At 30.6% G+C, this 23,320-nt stretch overlaps 1 protein-coding gene across 2 annotated transcripts in view; it reads right to left on the bottom strand.

Annotated features, from left to right (window-relative positions):
* The window catches only part of LOC143072366 (zinc metalloproteinase-disintegrin-like BmMP), a 40,270-nt gene extending 17,168 nt beyond the window's left edge, over positions 1-23,102 (bottom strand). The window contains exons 1-14 of one of the 2 annotated variants that reach the window (XM_076247255.1): positions 22,958-23,102; positions 19,250-19,365; positions 16,341-16,417; positions 15,657-15,735; positions 14,633-14,715; positions 12,430-12,542; positions 11,250-11,326; positions 10,579-10,662; positions 9,403-9,474; positions 6,909-7,078; positions 4,573-4,657; positions 3,254-3,387; positions 2,072-2,243; positions 348-443 (exon numbers count right to left, since the gene is read on the bottom strand). In XM_076247255.1, the coding sequence (XP_076103370.1) occupies positions 348-443; positions 2,072-2,243; positions 3,254-3,387; positions 4,573-4,657; positions 6,909-7,078; positions 9,403-9,474; positions 10,579-10,662; positions 11,250-11,326; positions 12,430-12,542; positions 14,633-14,715; positions 15,657-15,735; positions 16,341-16,417; positions 19,250-19,365; positions 22,958-23,036 (1,437 nt within the window). In that variant the 5' untranslated portion in view covers positions 23,037-23,102. Of the gene's footprint in view, positions 1-347; positions 444-2,071; positions 2,244-3,253; positions 3,388-4,572; positions 4,658-6,908; positions 7,079-9,402; positions 9,475-10,578; positions 10,663-11,249; positions 11,327-12,429; positions 12,543-14,499; positions 14,604-14,632; positions 14,716-15,656; positions 15,736-16,340; positions 16,418-19,249; positions 19,366-22,957 lie in introns of those variants that run through there. The other variant, XM_076247256.1, reaches the window with a different exon arrangement.
* Between the last annotated feature and the right edge of the window lie 218 nt (positions 23,103-23,320).

Raw genomic sequence — 23,320 nt, 5'->3', positions numbered from 1 at the left:
AAACACATCACACGCTAGAACTGACTTATATAAACCCTGAAACCAAACTTCAGAAATTCTTATATAGTAGTTCCTGAAAAATGTGACGAAAATATTCTTGGATGGATGGATGGACTAACTGATGGACAGACAGAGGTAAAACAGTATACCCCCTCTTCTTTAAAGTGGGGGTATATTATTTACAATATTCATATCACACAATATCTTATGTTTCTACAATAATATATACCTGACAATTATTTAGGTCACATATCACACAATATCATATGTTTCTACAATAATATATACCTGAGAATTATTTAGGTCACATATCACACAATATCTTATGTTTCTACAATAATATTTACCTGACAATTATTTAGGTCACAACATCTGCCTGTAGCACACCTGGCATGACTTAATAACTTACATGATGAGGCATTACAACACTTATTGTCACATGTCTGTAATACATATAATATATAATTTCAAAATATTTCCGATAAATGAAGCATTTTTCAATAGATAAAATGTAACAATAGAACAAGAATGCACATGTATGTCTTGATAAGCATGCCCCAACTTATTACTGTAAATTCAGAAACTATTGCATGCATTTATTTTTGCGATTTTGTCATTTTAGACTTCAATGCAATTTTAATTTTTACGATTTGAGAAAAATCCTGTTTAATTCATATAAAATATTTCAAAATGCGAGTTTAAATTATTGTGTTTAACTTTTTTCGCATTTTTCGCAATAATAAAAACCTCGCAATAATTTCTGAATTAAGAGTATTAAAAGTATCTTAAGTCAAAACTAAGTGTCTGACAGATCGGGAAAAAATCTCATATATAACCACTCTACACTCCCAAGCTGCTGACGTTATATAAAGTTATCATTCTGTTCAGTAAAACTAGTGAAAATTTTGATTATATGTTCAATCAACAAATTGAAAATTATCATCTAACAGGCAGAAGTGATCTGACAGATACCAAAAAAGCTCACCCTTTTTAATTATCACAACTTGCTGACCAAATAAAGTCATTTTGTTCTATAGTTCATTAGTTCTAAGAAAAGTTTGATAGCAATAATTCTGTCTTAAATTGTTTTTCATATGAAATATGCGAGATGAATTTAATTCAAAACTGTATACAAAGCACAAAAGAAACAGCAAGAATTTGACAACATTTTGTTTGAACGGACAAGGTATGATTTTTGACTTAATCGACCATGAAAATTGACATTCATGTGCATGATCAAGATTGTTTTTTTTATTGTTGTAGCAATTATCAGCCTGTTGGTTTTCCTTATGAATTCTCTCCCATTTAGTCTTTTAAAATAGCCTTTTAAAGATGACTATGTACTGTACATGTTTTACTCATTGTTTTAACAGTGCTGTAATCTATAATTATTCATGTCTTGTTCTTTTGGTTCTTCAATTGTTTCTCATTGGCTATCATTCCACTTCTCTTTGTTTATTCAAATACAAAGAAGCTTTTATTTGGGGTAATTTATCCCTTAAATGAGGTTATTTTCTACAGTTAAGTATATTTTTTAACATCTGTCTACTGTAATCACGATATACCATTTAATGTTAACTGTTACCAGTTACCTTTACTTAACATTTTATTCGAAAACAGAACTGTCATGTAAAAGCAACATACTGCTGACATGTTCAAGTATTTTCAATTCATTTTTAAAAAATTGTTTCGCTGAGTGCAGCTGGATACGAGCGCAGAGGTCCAACCCTGAACAGTTAGGGCAAAAATGGACACAATATTGATACGGATCTGAATTTGAATTGTAATTAAATATTTGACACATAACAGGTTTCTGACACAGAATAACTGTAGTCAAAGAACTTGAATTGGTTATGTGATTTGAATTTATATTCACCCCCACCCCCCACGTAACTATTTTATCCCCATGACCACATTCAGGTATCAATATATATGTCCAGTATTATCACTTACCTGCGGTAACCCACAATCACATTCATGTATCAATACATATGTCCAGTATCATCACTTACATGAGGTCACCCACAATCACATTCATGTATCAATACATATGTCCAGTATCATCACTTACCTGCGGTAACCCACAATCACATTCTTCTCCCTCCTCAACAAAGCCATTCCCACAATATGGAGCATCAAACAGCTTTTCAGGAATATTTTTAAGACAGTAGTCTAAACCAATCTCAAAGTTATCATTTAATACTGTCTGGGAACATGAGGACCATTTTGTAGGTGTTTTGCTTCTACAAATAACAATAATTAAATGATTGTAGATAATTCAAGTAGACATTTTGTAAAAGAAGACATTTTTGCAGTTTGTATTTTGGATTGCAGTCATTTTTTGCAATATTATGTCCATTTTAGTTGTTTTGGTAAAATTGACAAAAACATAATGCTGAAAACTTGACATGCATAACCTGGAAGACTTCATTATTGTTCATAGAATGCTTTAGAATACATTTGTTCTTTAAAATACAATATAAATACATGTCAAAGACCATATATTTCATTCAAAAATTGTGTTCTATTCTCATGTATGTCTTTGATTTGCCACTGGACGTTAAGCAACCAACAATCAATCAATCATGTATGTCTTATATATTTTGTATTTAGAAATGTCCCAACCACACTTTGATCAACTTTGTATTTTGCACAATCTGAATAAAACCTAGAATTACATTGGCTGACCATTACTAGAACAGAAGGATCCTTGTAAGCAGAGCATGGACACAAAATCTGATCAGTTTGTGTTTCCCATCAAATAATATTTATATGCTCTTTAATTATTTAGTTTATCCACAGTTGTTAAGGATGGACAACAAGATGGAAATGTGCCAAAAAAATCAATTTTGTATCTTTAATCTACTTTCCAAAATAATAGGGTTAATAGCAGATTTATCATGGATTTTGATTTTGGTCTTTGGTCGGAATAAGAGTGTTTAGAAACTTGTACTTTGTTGAAAATTTTACTTCTAGGTTAAACTTTACCCACGAAATCCACAGTAACACATTCACATCAGTTAATGTTACTACCTTGAATCTCTGATATAACTTTTTTCCAGGATATATACCATACTATTTATAAAGTATTCTTGCCAATAGGTTCATTTAAAGCACAATGTGGATGAAAGAAACATTGTCAACAATTGTAAATGTTCAATTAACTTTTATCATGTTTATACGTTATCACCTTTGCCTGACCCAGGACAACATTGCTAAGAAGCCTATTCAGGTTAATGTATATGAAACTTACCCTCCTCCTGTAGTCGCCATGATACATTTCTGGTCTGGACAAAGACATACTGAATAGTTATCATGTTCCATACCAAAGTTATGTCCCAATTCATGGGCTACAGTTGTGGCTACCTGAGTGGTACTGGTGGCATCCTTAAATAAATAGATGTATATAATATAACAACCAACCCATAAATCACTTATAGAAATATATGTGTTGTCTTCATTTCAAAATAACAGATAATTCAGAAAGAAACAAAATCCAGAGTGCTTTGCTTGTAACATGTGTAAGCACTAAGGGTAAAGATTGCTTCCATTTAATGACAGATGGAAGTAAAATTAAATATTGCATTGGTTGTAGTTGATTTAACAGCAATTCTAGACAAAGGAAGATAATTCCAATGAGTTTTAAAGATGACTTTAGCAATGACATCATTTATATCTTTACAATAGATATTAGATTCCTGCACCTTGCAAAAGTTGTGCGATTTTCTTGACCAGTGTAATATCATTTTGAGCCTTGAATATCTGAGCATATATTTCATCAATAAATTTTTGGAAATGTTCATGGATAGGATGTAAAGAATGTTATGATCAATGCACTATATTTTGTGTATCAAAAAAGGTAGTGGTAAGTCTTGGAAGATTTACATATCAAGTCAATCCCATAAGGTTTTGATTGCATTTCATGCAATCTTTACCTAAAAAACAGACAGATTGAATCACATGTCATTTCAAATTTGAAGAAAGTATTCAAATAAGTGTGACCTTAATCCTTTTATTAACATCTTATCAACAAAACAAAAAGTGGAGGAATTATGTTTTGTTATAAATTTGACGAAAGCATTTAAAGAAGTGTGACCGTTATTGTCTTGTAAACATGAGCCAATGGCTGTCTGACCAATAACATATTTAGAAAACAAACTATCAAAATAACTCTTATATATGAATTAAAAGAAAAATGGGGTATATCTAACAGAATAATGGTAAAAATCCTTTGGCTACTGTAAATTCAGAAATTATTGCGTTCATTTATTATTTCGATTTTTTAAGAAAACACAAAAAATAGAAGATTAATTATTGCGATTTCAGTAAAATCTGCATACAGTTATATGTATCCAATATCAGATTGCGAGTTCTAATTATTATGATACTTATCCAGTCCCATTATTCGCATTAATAAAAACCTTGCAATAAATTTTGAATTTACAGTATATATCACTAGAAACTATGTAGTTTTGCATATGCTGCAACAGAATTTTGAAATTTTGATTAAAAAAAATTCTTACTACTAACATTACTAAATATTGGAGTAAAACTTCAATTCATGTATCTCACCATTGCAACACCAGCAGAATACTGGAAGGTACAGATTGACATCTTAATGGCCTTGCCTACTATTGAATCTTGAAATAAAATTCCCCTGAAATACATAGCAAGCCATTTTCAAGATCAAAGTGAAATCATTTTGCTATAAAAAGTAAAATAAGAGAAGTTGCATACGTTGTCATAATTCAAAGTATTGGAAATCAGGAATCAGGTGTCTGACATTTCATATATTACTATACACTGCCAAGCTGCTGACAATATATTTTGTTATTTTGTTCATCAGTTGTCAAAAAAAGAGTGAGTAAATATTTCTTTTTATTAAGAACTTCAGAGTATTATTAGCAAATAGAAAGTATGACAGATCTTCTCATTAAGTGCCCGCTTTTAAACTCATCAGTGCCAAGTACCTGACCAAATGAGAAATCAGTTTGCTTTTATATACAGGCAAGATGTTTAAAAATCAAACATTGAAACAATTTTCAGTTATATAATGAGTTGTGCATTATTATTGCATTATTATTTTCTGTCATAATTAATGACCTAACATAAAGGGGCATAAGCTGCAAGATATGAAAATAAAGAGTATTTTTGTTTGTTTAAATCATTAATAAATAAATGGGGAATGTGTCCATGAGACACAGATGATGCCCCTGCTTGCACATCATATAAAGTTATGAAGGGACATAACTGAAGGGGTAAATTCAGTAAATAAATATATGTCATCAGGGACCGCCCATTTGGGGGAGAGCTTTCTGTATAAAACTGAAGTCCAGTGCTCTTCTGATTGATAGATAATGTTTGTAATAAATATTTTTGGATAGATGGATCAAAACTAAGAGCTTAAAAAAAATAAAAATGATGAATGTACTAAAAATGCTGCATAACCCCATGTTTTTATTATTGGAAAAGATAGGGCTACATTTGTACTCTCATGAATGATATATGAAAGATTTAAATTTCTAAAGGTAAATCAGGTATAAATTTAATTCAAGACATAGATGAGCATTTAAGTCAATGGGAGATTTTTACTGAATTTACCCCTGAAGAACAGTAAAAGTAACACCACCCAAATTTGTACTTGATCTGAGTTTTATGGTAACGTAACGGTACCCAAATTGCACCGAGTACCCAAATTGCACCTATTTAGCAAAAACAGCAGCGGAGATCTTACAAGATTTCCTAGAGTACTAAACAATTAGTATTTTTATGAATTGATACTATGCACTCTTTCAACACAGGTAAACATATTTAGAAATACACAAAACATTCACAGTATTTATCAACAGATGAAGTGTTTACTAAAAAAGCAAAATGTACCAAAACGTCGCCATGCGACGTCATCAAAACGTCATCTTTTTAAAATTAGCAAATACAATATGTTTCAAGTATCTATATCTAAAAAAATGAAGAATAAGCATGGAAAATTACCAATTGTTCTAAATATTTGAAAAAAAATAAACAAAAACTCTGTTATTCGACTTTTGACAATGCAAATTAAAGCATGGATACAATTTGGGTACTCCTCATTACAGAATCATTGATGGTTTGGAGGTTAGTTCAGAGCATTTTTTCTATGATTCCATATGGATTAAAAATCAAATTGGTGTACCTATATAATAAAGAAGGATAGGGCTACAAAATAAACACAAAATGAAAATTTTTGTCTTGATCATAAAAAAACGTAGCTGAAAAAACTGTCAAAATAGGTGCAATTTGGGTACCGTCACGTTACATGTAATAAGTATTGTGTATAAGTTTCATAACATTTGCTTCAGGCAAACTTCAGTTAAAGAACTGAAATGAAAAATTCAACATTTTTTCATTTGTAAAGGGCCATAACTCTAGAACTGTTAAAGTGATGCCACCAAAATTCCAACTTAATCTGAGTTTTGTGGTAATAAACCATTTGTAAAAGTTTCATAACATTTGGTTTCATGTGCCCTTTAATTCAACCCATATGCTAGAGAGTGGTTGTGCATGTATTAGTCATGTTTAGTCTTTAACAGAAAAAGAACGTCAACTTTAAAGTTAAATAAAAGTGAACTGTTTTGTTACCTGATTTGATCCATATTAAAAAAAAACATCATTCTTATAGAGGTAAAAACTATAATTAACTTTTTTGTTAACCTATAACATGAAATCAAACAGACCTAGAAATATCCAATTTGCATAGTTTAATGTTTATTTCAGACTTATTGTAGTCTATGATTGAGTATGTTATCAATCAAATTTGAGAATTTGAGTAAAATCAGTGAACAAAAATTTGACAAGTTAATGCCCCTTTAAAATTTCTTAATAAATGAACAAATAACTGCCTAGTTCATAAACAAAATTTTCTATCTTACGTGATGAGCTGTGCGTTATCGTTTGGATGATGTGGATTAATGGACTGTCTACGATAACTAAGGAAATTATCCAGTGTAGTATTAGCTAAGTTTGATACTACAATTTTATTAGAAACTGTCCAGATTTCTACTCCAACTAAAGCAATGAAAATATTCAAAGGCTGGTAAAGCTGAAAAAATAAGAGATACACATTTTATTTTAACCCACTTTTTCAATTTAATTTCACCTGAGCCATCTACTGCAGGTCTACAAGGTCAAAAGTCAATACAGAGTTATAAATAAATTTGGTGTTTTTATTGTCTTCTGATTGGTTAAAAGTATTACTTCTATTTTCAATGTTGTCAATTTTTATGGTGACACGCCCACTGAGTACTCTGACGTTGTGTATTCATACGCCAACATGTGTGTACGTTGTTATTGTTAATATAAATAATATAAAAAGTTCTTTGAGCCTTATTTTTGATAGAAATTTATTTATAATGAATGGCAATAATTTATTTTGAAATTATTGAACCATAAAATTAATTTTTGACCCTTCACATTTCACATAATCCGTGAAGCAGATTATTCAATGTGAAGAGTCAAAAATTAATTTTATGATTCAATAAATTCAAAATAGAATATTGCCATTCATTAAACATGAATGATTCACATAACTCTTTGAATATCATTATCACAGAAAAGAATTATGATCAAAGAATATATATTACAACACTATATTGTGCTTTAAAATCATATGTGAGTGGTAAATTTTCCCATTGGAGCACATTATAGGGTGACAAAATAAATCAGTGCTCCTTTCTGTTGCTGCTTTAATAAATTAAATTTGCTTATCATTCCATGAAAAGGAAAGTTTCCAAATGAAAAATATTACTTCAATGAGCTGACAAGTTACTATATTAAGCAAATATACACTTAGAAAAACCATATACTTGTTCTAATGAATTAGATAATCTTAAAGACCCCATTACACCTTGATCTACTATTTATAAGTGCAAACAACCTTTAAATCATTTTAAGAATACAGAATATTTAGTGTTGATCTTTGGAAAGAATTTATTTTTTGAACTACATGCTGCCTCTGGCATTTTTTAAGTTACTAAAAATCTTTTATTTTGTAAATAGATTAAGCGACATTAAAATTTGTTATGTCCTCATTAAAAGAACAGTTATCTAGTTATAGTGCACATTATATAGTAACAATTCAAGACCCTTCACTTTAAAGTGGCCCTATAGGACATTTATAAGTATTTTAAGTACCATTAATCTTGTATTTCTTTGTAATACAATAGGGGTTAAAAAATACAAGATTAATTAGTTTAAAAGATAATGTCTTTTTATGTGTCATCTAACAAGTGATTTCCTATTTCCTACTTGCTATTAAATGTACAATCCTTTTGTTTTCCTGTCCATGTTAAACTCTGAAACCAATCATTTTATAACAAGTTATCTTTAAGATTCATTTCCTTCCACTCCTTATACAAATGATATTTGCAAAACAATTCTTTTGCTTTATATTGAAATGAAGACACAGTTCTTCATTGCCACTGTGTAGATCTTTGCATTTTGTAATTTTTCTGTGTTATCTCTTAAATATTTACTATACATTCCCCATCTTGTTTTTTACAAAGGCATTTTAAACATAATACATAGCTCTATATTGATGGTCCACTTTTCTAAAATCCAGGAGTTTTGTTTTTAAAATGGCTTCCTTGATGTAACCCAACCCTTACTTATTGCCATACTTCACTTGGTCCAAAAAATGTGGTTAAAATGAGAGCACATTCCTCACGTTTGTATTTTTTTTGTTTGTTAATTCACCTTTGGGGTAAATTATATTCTTTATTAATGTTTATTAGTGTAATTTCAGAAAAATATTGCAATATCATTTAAGGCAAGTCTTCAACATAGTAAATGTTTGCATTGAAAAATTCAGATATTCTTCTCTCACATTTTTAAAATTTCAATATCAATAAATTACTTGATGTCACAAAACATGCATTACTGCAAAACATGAAACAATTTAAGCATATTGACAGTCTATTTATAAGTTGGCAAAAATCATTTTTTGCATCTGAAGCAGACACATTTCTTTTTTGAATATCTTACAGATTTTTATCTTCTCTGCTGTCTAGTAATTCTGTAGTTTCTTCAATTTATATCATGTTTACTATTTATCTGATCCTTTACTGTGGTTTCATTATCATTTGTTCGATACCAATTTTCGTGAATTTCATGAGTACAAGTGAACCAGGAAATCAAATGAAAACCAAATAATAAATGTTCTATAACCTGGTATGCTAACTTCAGCAAAACCAGGGAATCAAACATTAACGAACATGTCATTTTTCCATTTTCAGTGAAAATTGGTACCCACGAAAATAAATGAATTCACAGTATATCACTGATGAAACCAGAGGTAGAAACTTCAGCTAGATCTGATGGTCGTCATTTTAAACATGGAATTTTCATTATGTTTCAGTAGATACTCACCTTACTAACATAATTGGCTATTTCCTGAGATCTCTGGAATATTTTTTGTTTGTCACCCCTATGCTGTCTATACTGGAATGTATAATACAATCACTATTACAAACAAGAATGTGTCAAAAGTACACGGATGCCCCACTCGCACTATCCTTTTCCATGTTCCATGGACCGTGAAATTGGGTAATAATCTAATTTGGTATTAAAATTAGAAAGATTATACTATAGGGAACATATGTACTAACTTTCAAGTTGATTGGACTTCAATTTTATCAAAAACTACCTTGACCAAAAACTTTAACCTGAAACTCCCACTTTCATTTTCTATGTTTAGTGGACCGTGAAATTGGGGTCAAAAGTCTAATTTGGCTTTAAAATTAAAAAGATTATATCATAAGCAACAAGTTTACTAAGTTTCAAGTTGATTGGACTTCAGCTTCACCAAAAACTACCTTGACCAAAAACTTTAACCTGAAACTCCCACTTTCATTTTCTATGTTCAGTGGACCGTGAAATTGGGGTCAAGTCTAATTTGGCTTTAAAATTAGAAAGATCATATCATAAGCAACAAGTCTACTAATTTTCAAGTTGATTGGACTTCAGCTTCATCAAAAACTACCTTGACCAAAAACTTTAACCTGAAACTCCCACTTTCATTTTCTATGTTCAGTGGACCATGAAATTGGGGTCAAAAGTCTAATTTGGCTTTAAAATTAGAAAGATCATATCATAAGCAACAAGTCTACTAATTTTCAAGTTGATTGGACTTCAGCTTCATCAAAAACTACCTTGACCAAAAACTTTAACCTGAAACTCCCACTTTTTCATTTTGACGGAGCCACAGACCAGAAAACATAATGCCCCTCTACTATCGTAGGTGGGGCATAAAAACACTCATGCACTATCTATTTCTACACAGAAAATAATCTTCTTTACAGAGAAATTGCCTAAATATTTCAACTTTCTCTAGATATATGAACTTTAAATGAAATATAAGCTTTCTTTCGTGGACGTAAATACAAACATAATGCTATACTCCTATATTTTAGAAATTCTGTTTATATAAAAACTGGTTTCACACTGTTTGTGACTGTTCCAACCAAATGTCCCCATTCAAATGCATATAATCGTCCAATAAAAAGGACATCCCCCACTCATACGTCTTTATATAACTATACTCACAACAGAATTATCATTAACGATGTACATTTCTACATATTTAGAATTTCTATTGCTATCGGCTGGTGCTCGTATACTACGTTTTGACTGAAATATTTAATAATAAGAAATATAAATATTTTAATAACAGCATAATGAAAGTTATACTTCTCAAAGTATTGTTAATTTCAAAATCCTGATCTTTTTCCTCCATCAAATTCAATTTTTTATCTGCCTTAATTAGTGTCAGTTAAAGATATTCAAGTATGACTGCAAATTAGGCTATGACAATTCAATTTTAAAACTAGGTCATATTTCATCTCAGACAATTTGCTGCAAATAAAGGATCCACTTTATAACATAATCATTTAACTGTTAGGTAACAATCTCAATGTTAAAATAATTTCTTAATTTTTCATATGAAGTCAAGTCAACAAAGTATACAAAAATACTAAATATAGTGAAACCTGGCTAAACCAAATCCTGCGTAAACCGAAAACCTGTATAAACCAAACATATTCTTCAGCCCTGTCATATCAAATTGTATGCGTGGTTAACCTGATAAAACCGAACATCAGCCAAAACCGAACAAAATCTAGAGTCCCAAAGAGGTTCGGTTTAAACAGGTTTCACTATATTGTCAAGTTCTGATTTAAACAAATCATCTAATACAACTCCTTGGAATATATACATACCCTTTGTAAGAATTCCTTTCTGTGTAAGGAATTAATTGTTGCATTATTAAGGTACATGGAATGTTTGGATTTGAAATCTACAAAATAAAAAATATAAGTGGTGATTTTATAGTAGACTGTAAAAGTAATACGAAAATTACCCCCAAATAACCTTAGGATGAGATATCTATAAATCTAGTAATAAATAAATAACTGCTATAATATATAGGGAATGTTGCCCTAACTTGCATATAATATAAAGTTATAAAGGGACATAACTGAAGACCAGTAAAAGTGACACTACCTAAATTTGTAAATGATCTAAGTTTTGTGGTAAATGAGTATAGTATATAAGTTTCGTAACATTTGGTTGAGGCAAAGTTTAGTTAAAGAATGGAAACAAAAAATTCAGCATTTTTTCCACTTGTAATGGGAGAAAACTCAAGAACAGTAAAAGTGACACCTCTAATATTCAAATTTGATCTGTATTGTGCAGGGTTCTCACTAAGGCGATTCCATGAGTCCTGGACTCATCAAAATCTGTCTGGACTCACCATTTTAAAAACTAGTGAGTCCACAGATGCATTAAGATTGAAATATTTTGTATAAACTGAATACAGTTAAACACAAAATCATCATTTTATAGCAAAAGTTTAAAAGTGATCTGCATTTAATGTCATTTCATTGCTCTGTTAGGAAATGGAGACTAAAATATTACATTATATCGCAATAAAATATTTTCTTCTTGCTGTTTGACTCATCATGGCTAAAAATGACAAGTCCTTGGACTCCCCTACTAAAATCCTTAGCAAGAACTCTTATTGTGTGATAAAAAGCATTGTGTATAAGCGTTATAACATTTGGTTGAGGCTAACTTAATTTAGATCTGCACACTTCTGATAGACTTCTGTTTTTTTGGTAGTTAGAATACGATATATATTGAACAAAGACTAACTTTAATTTAAACCTAGCACTATTAAAATAAAGTGTGTCTTTAAATGAGTGAAGTTGATACATGTATACCATATTTGATTAATCAGTTGTCTTTTTTCCATAAATATTGATATTGTCCATGAAAAAACACCAGTACCATGGGATCATATATATTTTTCCGAGATGATGTTTCATTTCTGACAAGTTAAATTAACCAGCACAGCATGCAAATATATACATGTATGTATATGCAAATTAGGTTACAAACCTTCAGAATGAAATACAGAGGGTCTGGTATCTGGTTCTATATAGAACTTATGATACCTTCCTTCTGCTGCTGGCTCTATATAGTAACTCTGTTCATTATCTGTTATATGTCCTCTATAATAAAAAAATATATATTATTCCACAATGATAATTCAGCAATAATAAAAATACAAAATAACTAATAAACAAAATATTGTTGAAAAAAATTCATTAAGACAAGGATACATAAAAATCTAATATAGGTTATAGGGATCTAATGTTGCTACTAAACAGTTTTGTATATTACAGGAATAATGTCATTGATATAATATCCTAGGTTTCTGTGAAGTATAAGTGCATTCTTTGAAATATTCAGGAATACAATATAATGTTAATTTATCTGTGGCTGCATTTTAATGGTACAGTAACTAAATATCGCAATGAAAGGTCCTCAAGAGGTATACTCTCCAACATCAAAATGGGTACACATCCTCAGTCTTAACTCAATAGCTTATATATAAATCACTTGAATAAGTTGTGGATACATTAAAGAGATACTATAAGAGATACTATAAAAAGATGTGATATAATTGCCAATGAGACAACTCTCCACAAGAGACTAAATGACACAGTAATTAACAACTATAGGTCACTGTATTGCCTTCAACAATGAGCTAAGTCCATACCGCATAGTCAGCTATAAAAGGCCCTTAAATGACAATGTAAAACCATTCAGACGATAAAACTAACGGCCTAATTTATGTACAAACCAGATGCTCTGCAGGGCGCAGCTTTATACGACCGCAGAGGTCGAACCCTGAACAGTTGGGGCAAGTATGGACACAACATTTAAGCTTGATACAGCTCTGAATTTGGATTGTGATTAAATAGTTGACACAACATAGGTTTCTGACACAGAATGAGTGTGGTCTAAGAACTTAAACTTAAAAACTTAACTTTAAATTGGACATTTACCTATTATGGTCCAATATCCAAAATCTAAATATATGGTTAGATTCAGCATATCATAGAACCCCAAGAATCCAATTTTTGATGAAATCAAATAATGTTCAATTTTAGACCCTTTAGACCTCAATGTGGACCAATTTGATACCCAGGCCCAAATATTAAAAATATAAATACATGATTAGATTCAGCATATTGAAGAACCCCATATATTCAATTTTTGTTGAAATCAAACAAAGTTTAATTTTGGACCCCGATTTGGACCAACTTGAAAACTGGGCCCATAATCAAAAATCTAAGTACATGTTTAGATTCAGCATATCAAAGAACCCCAAAATTCAATTTTTGTTAAAATCAAACTAATGTAGACCAATTTGAAAACAGGACCAAAAATTAAGAATCTAAATACACCGTTAGGTTCCGTATATCAAAGAACCCCAATAGTTCAATTTTTGATGAAATCAAACAAAGTTTAATTTTGGACCCTTTTGGGCCCTAAACTCCCAAAATCAATCCCAACTTCCTTTTGTGGTCATTAACCTTGTGTTAAAATTTCATAAATTTCTATTTACTTATACTTAAGTTATTGTGCAAAAACCAAGAAAAATGCTTATTTGGAACCTTTGTTTGGGCCCTAATTCCTAAACTGTTGGGACCAAAACTCCCAAAATCTATCCCAACCTTCCTTTTGTGGTCTTATACATTATGTTAAAATTTCATAGATTTCTGTTTATTTTTACTCAAGTTATTGTGCGAAAACCAAGAAAAGTGCTTATTTGGGCCCTTTTTGGCCCCTTAATCCTAAACTGTTGGAACCAAAACTCCCAAAATCAATCCCAACCTTCCTTTTAGGGTCATAAACCTTGTGTTTGAATTTCATAGATTTCTATTTACTTATACTTAAGTTATAGTGTGAAAACCACATATCTTTGGACGCCGACACTGCCGACGACGGCGCCAACGTGATACCAATATACGACCAAAAAAATTTCAATTTTGGCGGTCGTATAAAAATGAACTAAAAAAAAATATCTTTTACCATATAAAAAAATATCTACAATAAATCATTGAGTTATTGAGCAAAAACATTTCTATCAAATACAAACAGTTACAAATGGATTCTTACCTTATTCCATTACAGGAACTCAAAGACACTTTGGAATGTGGTACTCCATGAACAATGGATGCTTTACCTTATTCCATTACAGGAACTCAAAGACTCTATGAAATGTGGTACACCACGAACAATGGATGCTTACCTTATTCCATTACAGGAACTCAAAGACACTATGGAATGTGGTACACCACGAACTGTTCCATGGTAGTAGCAATGTTTCAAAACCTGAAAATTTATTCACAACCATAATAAACTTTGACAGAAATGGGTATAACAAAAATTTAAATATACCCAATCAGAATTATGAACTGTTGCAATCATATGTTCCATACTGTCATAATAAATTAATTAAATTAATTAATAAAAGATTTTCTGGAACACAATCCTTGTCAAGTTTAGGAAAGATCTATGTTACTACATGTCATTTACTGTAAAATTCAACAGGAACCTATGTACCACTGTTATTGTGATGATTACTGCATGATCACCATGACACTTTGTAATAGTTCTCCGAATCTCTTTTCATGCACAGTATTAAAAATCGTTTGGATTTGTAATTTCAGCTAGATAATTTGAAAGTCTGTATAAAGAATTAACTCTGCCAGCCATTTTTCAAATGAAGATTTCTATAAAATAAAATACCTTTATAGTTCCTTCATCTAAAGGTTGTATATAATGCATGTACTGGTGTTGTAGTGACAGAGCACCAATTGAAAAGGTCATTTCCTATTCAGCAAAAAGTCAAACTTTAAAAAATGTACAGCATTCTAAGTTTAATAAAGACAGTCCTAAGAGTCAAAGGACAATAACCATAATAAGAATGTGTCCCAAGTGCACCGTGAAAATGGAATAAAATCTCTAATCTGGCATTAAAATTAGAAAGAGCATATCATGGGAAACATGTTTACTAAGTTTCAAATTGATTGGACTTCAACTCATCAAAAACTACCTCGACCAAAAACTTTAACCGGAAGCAGGACGGACGATCGGACAATCAGACCAGAAAACATAATGCCCATAAATGGGGCATAAAAAATGCATATGGTATTTTGGAGCTGATTAATGAACAAGGGTCAATCAGATCACTAGATCTCATGGATTAGTTATAATTATATGACCTACTTGATAGATCAAAGCGAATAGTTATGATTATATATATGACTTACTTGATTCGTTGGTTTTCTTATCACAGGCTCATTTCTTTCATTAAAGGTTTTTTCAATATAAGACTTTGTGAATAAAAACCTAAAACAAACAAAACATGCAAGTTATATGTATATATGAAAAATATAATAAGTGATATATAATCATTTTTACACCTAACCAATTTGAAATTGTATACTTTAAAAAAAAAATAGGGGTATACGGTTACCTAGTGCATAACACACTTTATTTTAAAAGCAATATTATTTCTATTGTTGCATTAAGGGACGACATCAAAAGTTCAATGAAGGATAAAAAACTTAATTCACATAGTTTTTTCACTGACCCCCACACCCCCCATCTTAACTTAATTTGGGAAAAATTGATTGACCAATAGGGATATATGTAAAATCGATTTTAGATTAACAAAACTTGCAGCAATGTTGACCCCCCCACCCCCAAACTATTTGATTTAAGTTTTTTATCCTACATCGATCTTTTGATGTCGTCCCTAAATTTCAGGAGATATGAACATCCAAAAATACATTTAACACCTGAAAATGTGTACTTGTATAGGCTTTGTACTCGTGACTTCAGTGTAAATATGGATTGGACAAATAAATACATGTTATTAAACTAGTACATATCCATTTACCTACAATTTATCACTAAATAACTCAGACACTAAAAATCTCTATAATCCTTACCTATTTAAATGAATATCTATCACAAAACGCTTTTTGAAGGCATTGAATATAACTGTTGCTTTCTCTATATGCTTATTCTGAAAAACAAATTTTAGATATATAAACATGATAAAACCATGTTAAGACTAAATAAAATAATGTTGAATCCAAACAATGACATAATATATAGGTATAACTGTATTCACTAAATGTACATTTTGATTAAAATAAAACAGCAAAATGAATTTCTATAAATTGGTAAATGTATGTTCATACGAAAATATATTCAGTGATGGTTACAACAATAGTTTACAATCCTTTTTTAATAGTTGTGATATTTAGAAGATATTAGTATAAGTGTCCTGGAAGCATGGTCACTTCAAGAATTAAAGACTGCCATGTTAAGATCAATGTATAATAAAAAATTTAAGATTGCCAAGCGATCAGAATGTACTGCTATTCATTTGACAGCACAATAAAATTGAGAATGAAAAAGGGGAATGTGTCAAAGCATCAACAACCTGACCATAGAGCAGACAACAGACGAAGGCCACCACTGGGTCTTCAATGTAGCGAGAAACTCCCGCCCCCGGAGGTATCCTTCTGAATATATGAATATATCACAACTTTTTGGCAATCAATTAGTAAAAGGATGTTACTGATTCCATTTATTGTATTTTCATACATTATTAAACCGTCATCCATGGAACATGTGGAATGAATAGAATCTTTGAAAATAAGTTCCTACAAGAAAAACAAGCATCTTAAAATAAAAATTGGAATTTTGTTTCTTCTCAGTGAAGTTACTGCCTATTTGTTCTGCAGTTGAATTAATTAGCATATACACATTAGATTTCCATTTTAATTTTAATATTTGCATATTATTTTTAAAACTACGTACAGGTGTCAACAGTGTTTTTTTTATGCAAAACATACATGTATATCTTTTCAATTAAAGTAAGTGGAATTAACAATTTTTTGCCAAGTTTCTTAAATATATTTTAGTTATTTCCTGGCTGATAGTATATATCATTTATACTTAAGTCTTTTTCTTGCATGACTTAAAAGTAACTTCCTTTTGCATGCTGTGACACTTATTATGTCACATTATTGATGTATAAAAAATGTAATTTTGGACTAAAAGTAAATTTAATTCATCTTATAAGTAAAATGTGGAAAAATGAAGAATCACTTTGTCTTGCTTCTGTGACAAATATGCTGCACCCTCAACAGAAAATACCATTTAAAGGGTTGATAATTGCTCAGAGTGACCATGTATTATTAAATGAGCTACTTTTATCCTCAGTTAGAAAAAAAATGCAAGGAAATTTTAATTTATTTAAAAAAAAAATGCAAGGAAATTTTAATTTATTTAATATTCATTAATGTTATATCCTTATGACAATATTGTGATCCATATAACAATGAAATTCTGCAACATGTTTGTGGGTTGAGTTGTCAAAAATGATAAAACCAAGTAGTGTTAATTCATCAGGCAAAAATAAAATTTAAATTTTTTTATTTTGTCTACCTACCCACCTACATGTAGTAATATAATATAGCAGAATATACAAAATATTTAATGACAGCAATCATTTTAATTAGTTTTTTAAAGATTTTGCCCTGCTCTAGCATTGTTTTCTTGTCTAAAACATGTATCGTATGTGTTGTTAGCCAAACAAAATTTTAAAATCCCCACTTACCCAAACCATAGATGTAATATGGGTATTACATCTATGCCCAACCTATCAGACCAGGATTTTTTTAAGGGTAGCCTTATTTAAGAAAATACATAAACTATGATACAATTTGTTTTGTTTAAAAGTAATAGTTGTATTTCAATCGTTTAAAAAGGTTAAAATGCAATGAAACAGCTGCTTGACCACATGACTCTTATAACTTCCTGCTGGGAAACACCTTTTTGCTCTATTGTCAAGGGTTAAGATTATTGAACATTCAATGTACTGAAAAACATTGCCCTTTTTTCAAAGGTTCAATAGTACAATATAAGATAATATTCATCACTATACATGTGACTCATTACAAATAAAGGACAGACAAGTTGGGACAAATTTGGACACAATATTCAAGCTTGATACTTTCTGAATTTGGATTGTGATCAAATTTTTTCAATAATATAGGCTTCTGACACACACAAAAAATCAAAGATATTGTCCTGCAACTACAAAACAGCTTTTTTTTTGCCCTTAATTCCTATAATGTTGGTTCCATAACAACTAAATCAATCCTAAGCTTCCTTATGGTGTATTGAATCTTCTGGTTAAATTTCATAGAGATCCATTCACTAAAACTAAAGTTATTGTTTGGAAACCAAATGTGTCTTCAGACTACCGGTATGACAACAACAAACATCATACCAAAAATGTTTGCGGCCGTATAGAAAAGGTACTAGGTAAAGGTCAATATGACAGCAACACAGCATCAAACAGCAATAAAAAATAAACAAAAGTACACTTTTACTTTATATCATTGTTGTAATGTTTTTCTTAGTATTAAATATATCCCTTATTACATGTATTTCATTCCTATATTGTAACAAGTAGGCGCAAAACATGATGTCTTGTAGAAGAATCTGTCTACGTTTTGTGGAAGTGTGTCCAACTATTTGTTGTTGTTGATCCTGATCTTAGATCTAACATAAAGTGGGACATGGACAATGATGTGGATGACAAAATATAACTGGGTTGCGTTCAATATCGTAGCAGCTATGTAGGGGCTACATACATGTAGCTGCTATCAATATCTATGTAGAAACTAGGCTAGCTACACGTTCAATAGTCATAAATGATAAATCTATGTAGCACTATGTAGCCGCTACGATATTGAACGCAAACCCTGATGTTGTCCATATTTGTAACTACACCTTTGCTGTCAGGTTACATGTTTAAAACAAGAAAACACAAATGTACCTGATCAAGAGTTGTCTCCCTTCTCTGTCCATTTTGATATAATACTGGTTGTACAAATTCATATACTCTTTGTCTGTTATTGTTGAATTTCTCAGATGAATGAATAAATGGTTTACCTGAAAAATTCTAAAATTATTACAAAAATCTGGATAACTGACAAAAATTAAATTAGAAAATAAGACATTACTAACATAGTCATGATACATGTACATGATGTACATGTAGTATTTTATATGGTTTATTTTTCAGTTATTTAAAAAAAAAAATGGTAATATATGTAATACCAAAAAAGTCTTTAAAAAATCATAAGTGAAAGAAAAATTGAAAAAAACACCTAAAAGATAAATACATGTAAGTGTACTAAAGACAACACAGACAACTAAAAACTCAGCAAATCAAACTCCACCACAGACTAGGGGTGAACTCAAGTGCTCTAGAAAGATACTCAACTCCACCACAGACTAAGGGGAACTCAAGTGCTCTAGAAAGATACTCAACTCCACCACAGACTAGGGGTGAATCAAGTGCTCTAGAAAGATACTCAACTCCACCACAGACTAGGGGTGAACGCAAGTGCTCTAGAAAGATACTCATATCTATCATTGTTAATTTTTTTTGGTGAAAAAAAATATTATTGTCAATGTGAAATTGATATCAGCTTATTTCCTTTGTTGCAAAAACAAGCAAGCATTCCTTTTAATTAACTTTAAATTTTATGTGATGAAGTTTTCATATCTGATAGTGATACATGAATTATCAAGTTGCCTTCTAAATTTTTTAACCTCTGACTAAACCACTTAATTGAGTGACCCCTTTATGTGTTCACACAATTGCAGCAATTAGCTTGAAGGCTAAATTTTGTTTCAGATTGAAAAGCGTATGGTAAAATTTTATATTCCAAAAAGCTTTGAGATTAGCTGTTGAATAGACTTTAAAAATCAACTGATATCATGACAACTTTTAGTGTGCGCTTGAACAACCTCATGAACAACAGCAATTATTCTGCATTGACAATAATATCTTGGTGTAAATTAGAGATCTAGACGCCCATTTAGGCTAACTGTATCACCCTCACGGTGTATCTAATACTTAGGTAATTTCTCTGTAAATATATAGGTACTAAGATCTGAGGATAAAATTCATTCAATCATTCATGGATGAATGTACATGTCACAGTCATGTGTAAACAAAGAAGATTAAATGTTCAATTAAAATGATTAACATTGACTTCAATATATATAACAATTAATCAACCTATCAGTAATAACTTTTTTAATGTAGGTCTCTATTCAAAACATGAGTTTCTAATATTTTATTCACCTAAAGGGTCATGAATTTTCCTATAAATACATAGGTCATTCAAAGCGGTAGATAAAAATACCAAAATAGAATATCAATAAAAATCCAACACATGGTCAATGGACAGTTTATATGATAAGTTTGTCATGAATGTCTTCATGTTAATATCAATGTAATATGTACTTATCATTATTTAATGATAAAAAACAGCAAGGAAAATTAATTGCGTTCATTAAAACCACATAAACTATTATAAGTTAACTGTAGACTTGTAGCAGTGCTTTGCTTTAATTTTTCGCTAAAATTATTTTCATTTGCGCCACAATCCATATATTTTATTTGCGCCAGAATAGTATATTTCATTTGCTTCATTAATACAGGTAAAAAAAATTAGATATACTAATTAAAGACATTTAATAATAACTTTAAAACACAGTTTTTGTAAGCAAAATTAAAACATATTCATCAGAACTTAGTCATTATAAAACCATATAATCATAAATGTAAAAAGTTAAACACACTTCTGTTATAAATCAACATGATCATAAAACCTAAAAGAAAGCACTCTAAATGTACACTGGAGTAAAATTATGAGCCTGTTCTATTGAGCCCTACACACTGGAGTAATTTTATAAGTCTGTTCGGGCACAGACCTTGTTAGCATTTAGAACATTAGTCTAGATATAGATTAAATGCTTGGCTGAGCACAGCCTGATAGGACCGCAGAAGTCAAACCCTGAACAGTTGGGGCAAATTTGGACACAATATTCAAGCTTGATACTGTCTGAATTTGGATTGTGATCAAGTTATGACATAATATTTTATATAGGTTTCTGACACAAAATAAATGTATTCAAAATCTAACAAAATGGTCAGATTCACCATTTAAAAAACACCAAAAATTTATAATTTTGAACCCTTCTAACCTTAATATGGACTAATTTGAAAATAGTCCAGTCAAACTAAGTTTTAACCTCAAACTAATTTCAACAGAAAATGTAATGTTTATATCTGTATATTATATTTGTTCAGCATCTACGTTTATACCTTGTAAGTTATTTTGATTAAATTTGAGATTCTTTACCTTGACATGTTGAAAAGTTCAATAAATGGTCAACTAATGAATTATGAAATTTAGATTGTAGCTTGATAAAAGATATGAAAACATCTTTTGAGTTGTTTGTTATACTCTAAAGACAGCTAAAATAACAAGAATCAATACATTCTGTTGAATAGAAGTAAAGTTATAAGTTTGTATCAATTTTTATTGATATTTCCATAGGCAGATCCAGGGGGGGGGGGGGGAGTCCCCCCCTTTTCGTGGGAAAAATTTGGTTGATTATATAGGGAATCACTGTCGCATGACTGCAGCACACACCCCTTAGGTCAGTCAGGGGGCCCCCCTTTGGCATGGTAGTAAAATACACACAATTATATATATATATGTGAATAAACAATTAACAGATTAAAGGTATTATGAAAATCTATTGCAATAGAATACTTCTTGCATTTAAACAATTTGTTACGAAAGAGGAAGATAATTTTAGTGCCGTATAAGATGTATTACTAAGTATAAGATTTATTTTATTTTTATCGCACAATGTGGTTATATTTTTTCCTGTAATTTTGAACATTTTTAATAGAGAAGTCTCTCTAATACTGGAGTAACCTCTGCAGCGTAGCAGCATGTGCTGTTCATTTTCAATTTCGCAACTTTTACAGATTTCACAAATTCTTTGATCTCTGGGCACTTTTAAATACATACAAGTATACATGTACATGTATTAAAAAAACATTCCAACAAATGTCTCAATGTAATATATATACATTTGTACCTTATCCCTATTTGGAAATCTGTCCCGCTTGACCAGAGAATCTGTCCTGCTTGAACTTTTGACATCATACAACAATCACTTTTCCATTGTGGCCTCAGATATTTTCTATTATGATGTCAAAATTTTACGGGAACGTTTGTGATGTCCAGAAATGGTGGACACATTGCCATAAGATGTATTCAATTCATATTTTTTTTTTGTCCCTTATCATTGAATGCTTATAATTTTTTTAGTTTACGCAAATTAGGAAAGCTGATCTGTACACACTTGTTAAACATCCCATATTTTAATAATGTAAATGTGTAATAAATTAAAAATAGATATACCTGAACATTTCTACATTGGGGCACTTGCACTGGACTTTATGCTGTGAAAGAATGAACCTGGAGTCCCTATCGGATGAATACTATATAAATCCTTGTTTATACTAATATGAAATATAAATCAAACTGGTAACTGTTTAATCAATCAATTGGGATGGGTGTATATTTAATTAAAATCTGGATAATTTATCATCGATCGTGTTTGATGCTGGTAGTAAATGTAAATTGTAAAAAAAATTAAAATTACTAACCATAATTTCCATCTGTATATGAAGATAATAATTCTAATATCAAAACAATTAGAAAAATAGAACAATGAAAGATATCCATTGCCAATTATTCATGATGCATTTCTTCTGGTAACCTGTAAAATCAACCGGAAAACACACACTGAAACGTAAACAGTAGAAGGGAGAGAAGAAAGACCTCTCGTCCCATTGGCAAATCGCCCTACACCAACTCGCCCCATTTATGAACTAGAGGTTCTCGTGATCTTGTGTCGCTCACCTGGGAAGCAAGACCATCTGGCAAATCGCCCCACTTTTTAAAAAATCGTGAGAAGGATTAAATACCGTTAATGAATATATAATTTTTAGGTCCGCCATTCCATCTAT

This window comes from Mytilus galloprovincialis, chromosome 4 (assembly GCF_965363235.1).
Source record: "Mytilus galloprovincialis chromosome 4, xbMytGall1.hap1.1, whole genome shotgun sequence".
NCBI lineage: Eukaryota > Metazoa > Mollusca > Bivalvia > Mytilida > Mytilidae > Mytilus > Mytilus galloprovincialis.
Note: the sequence above shows the minus strand (reverse complement) of the source record. Positions and strands in the feature narration are given on the sequence as shown.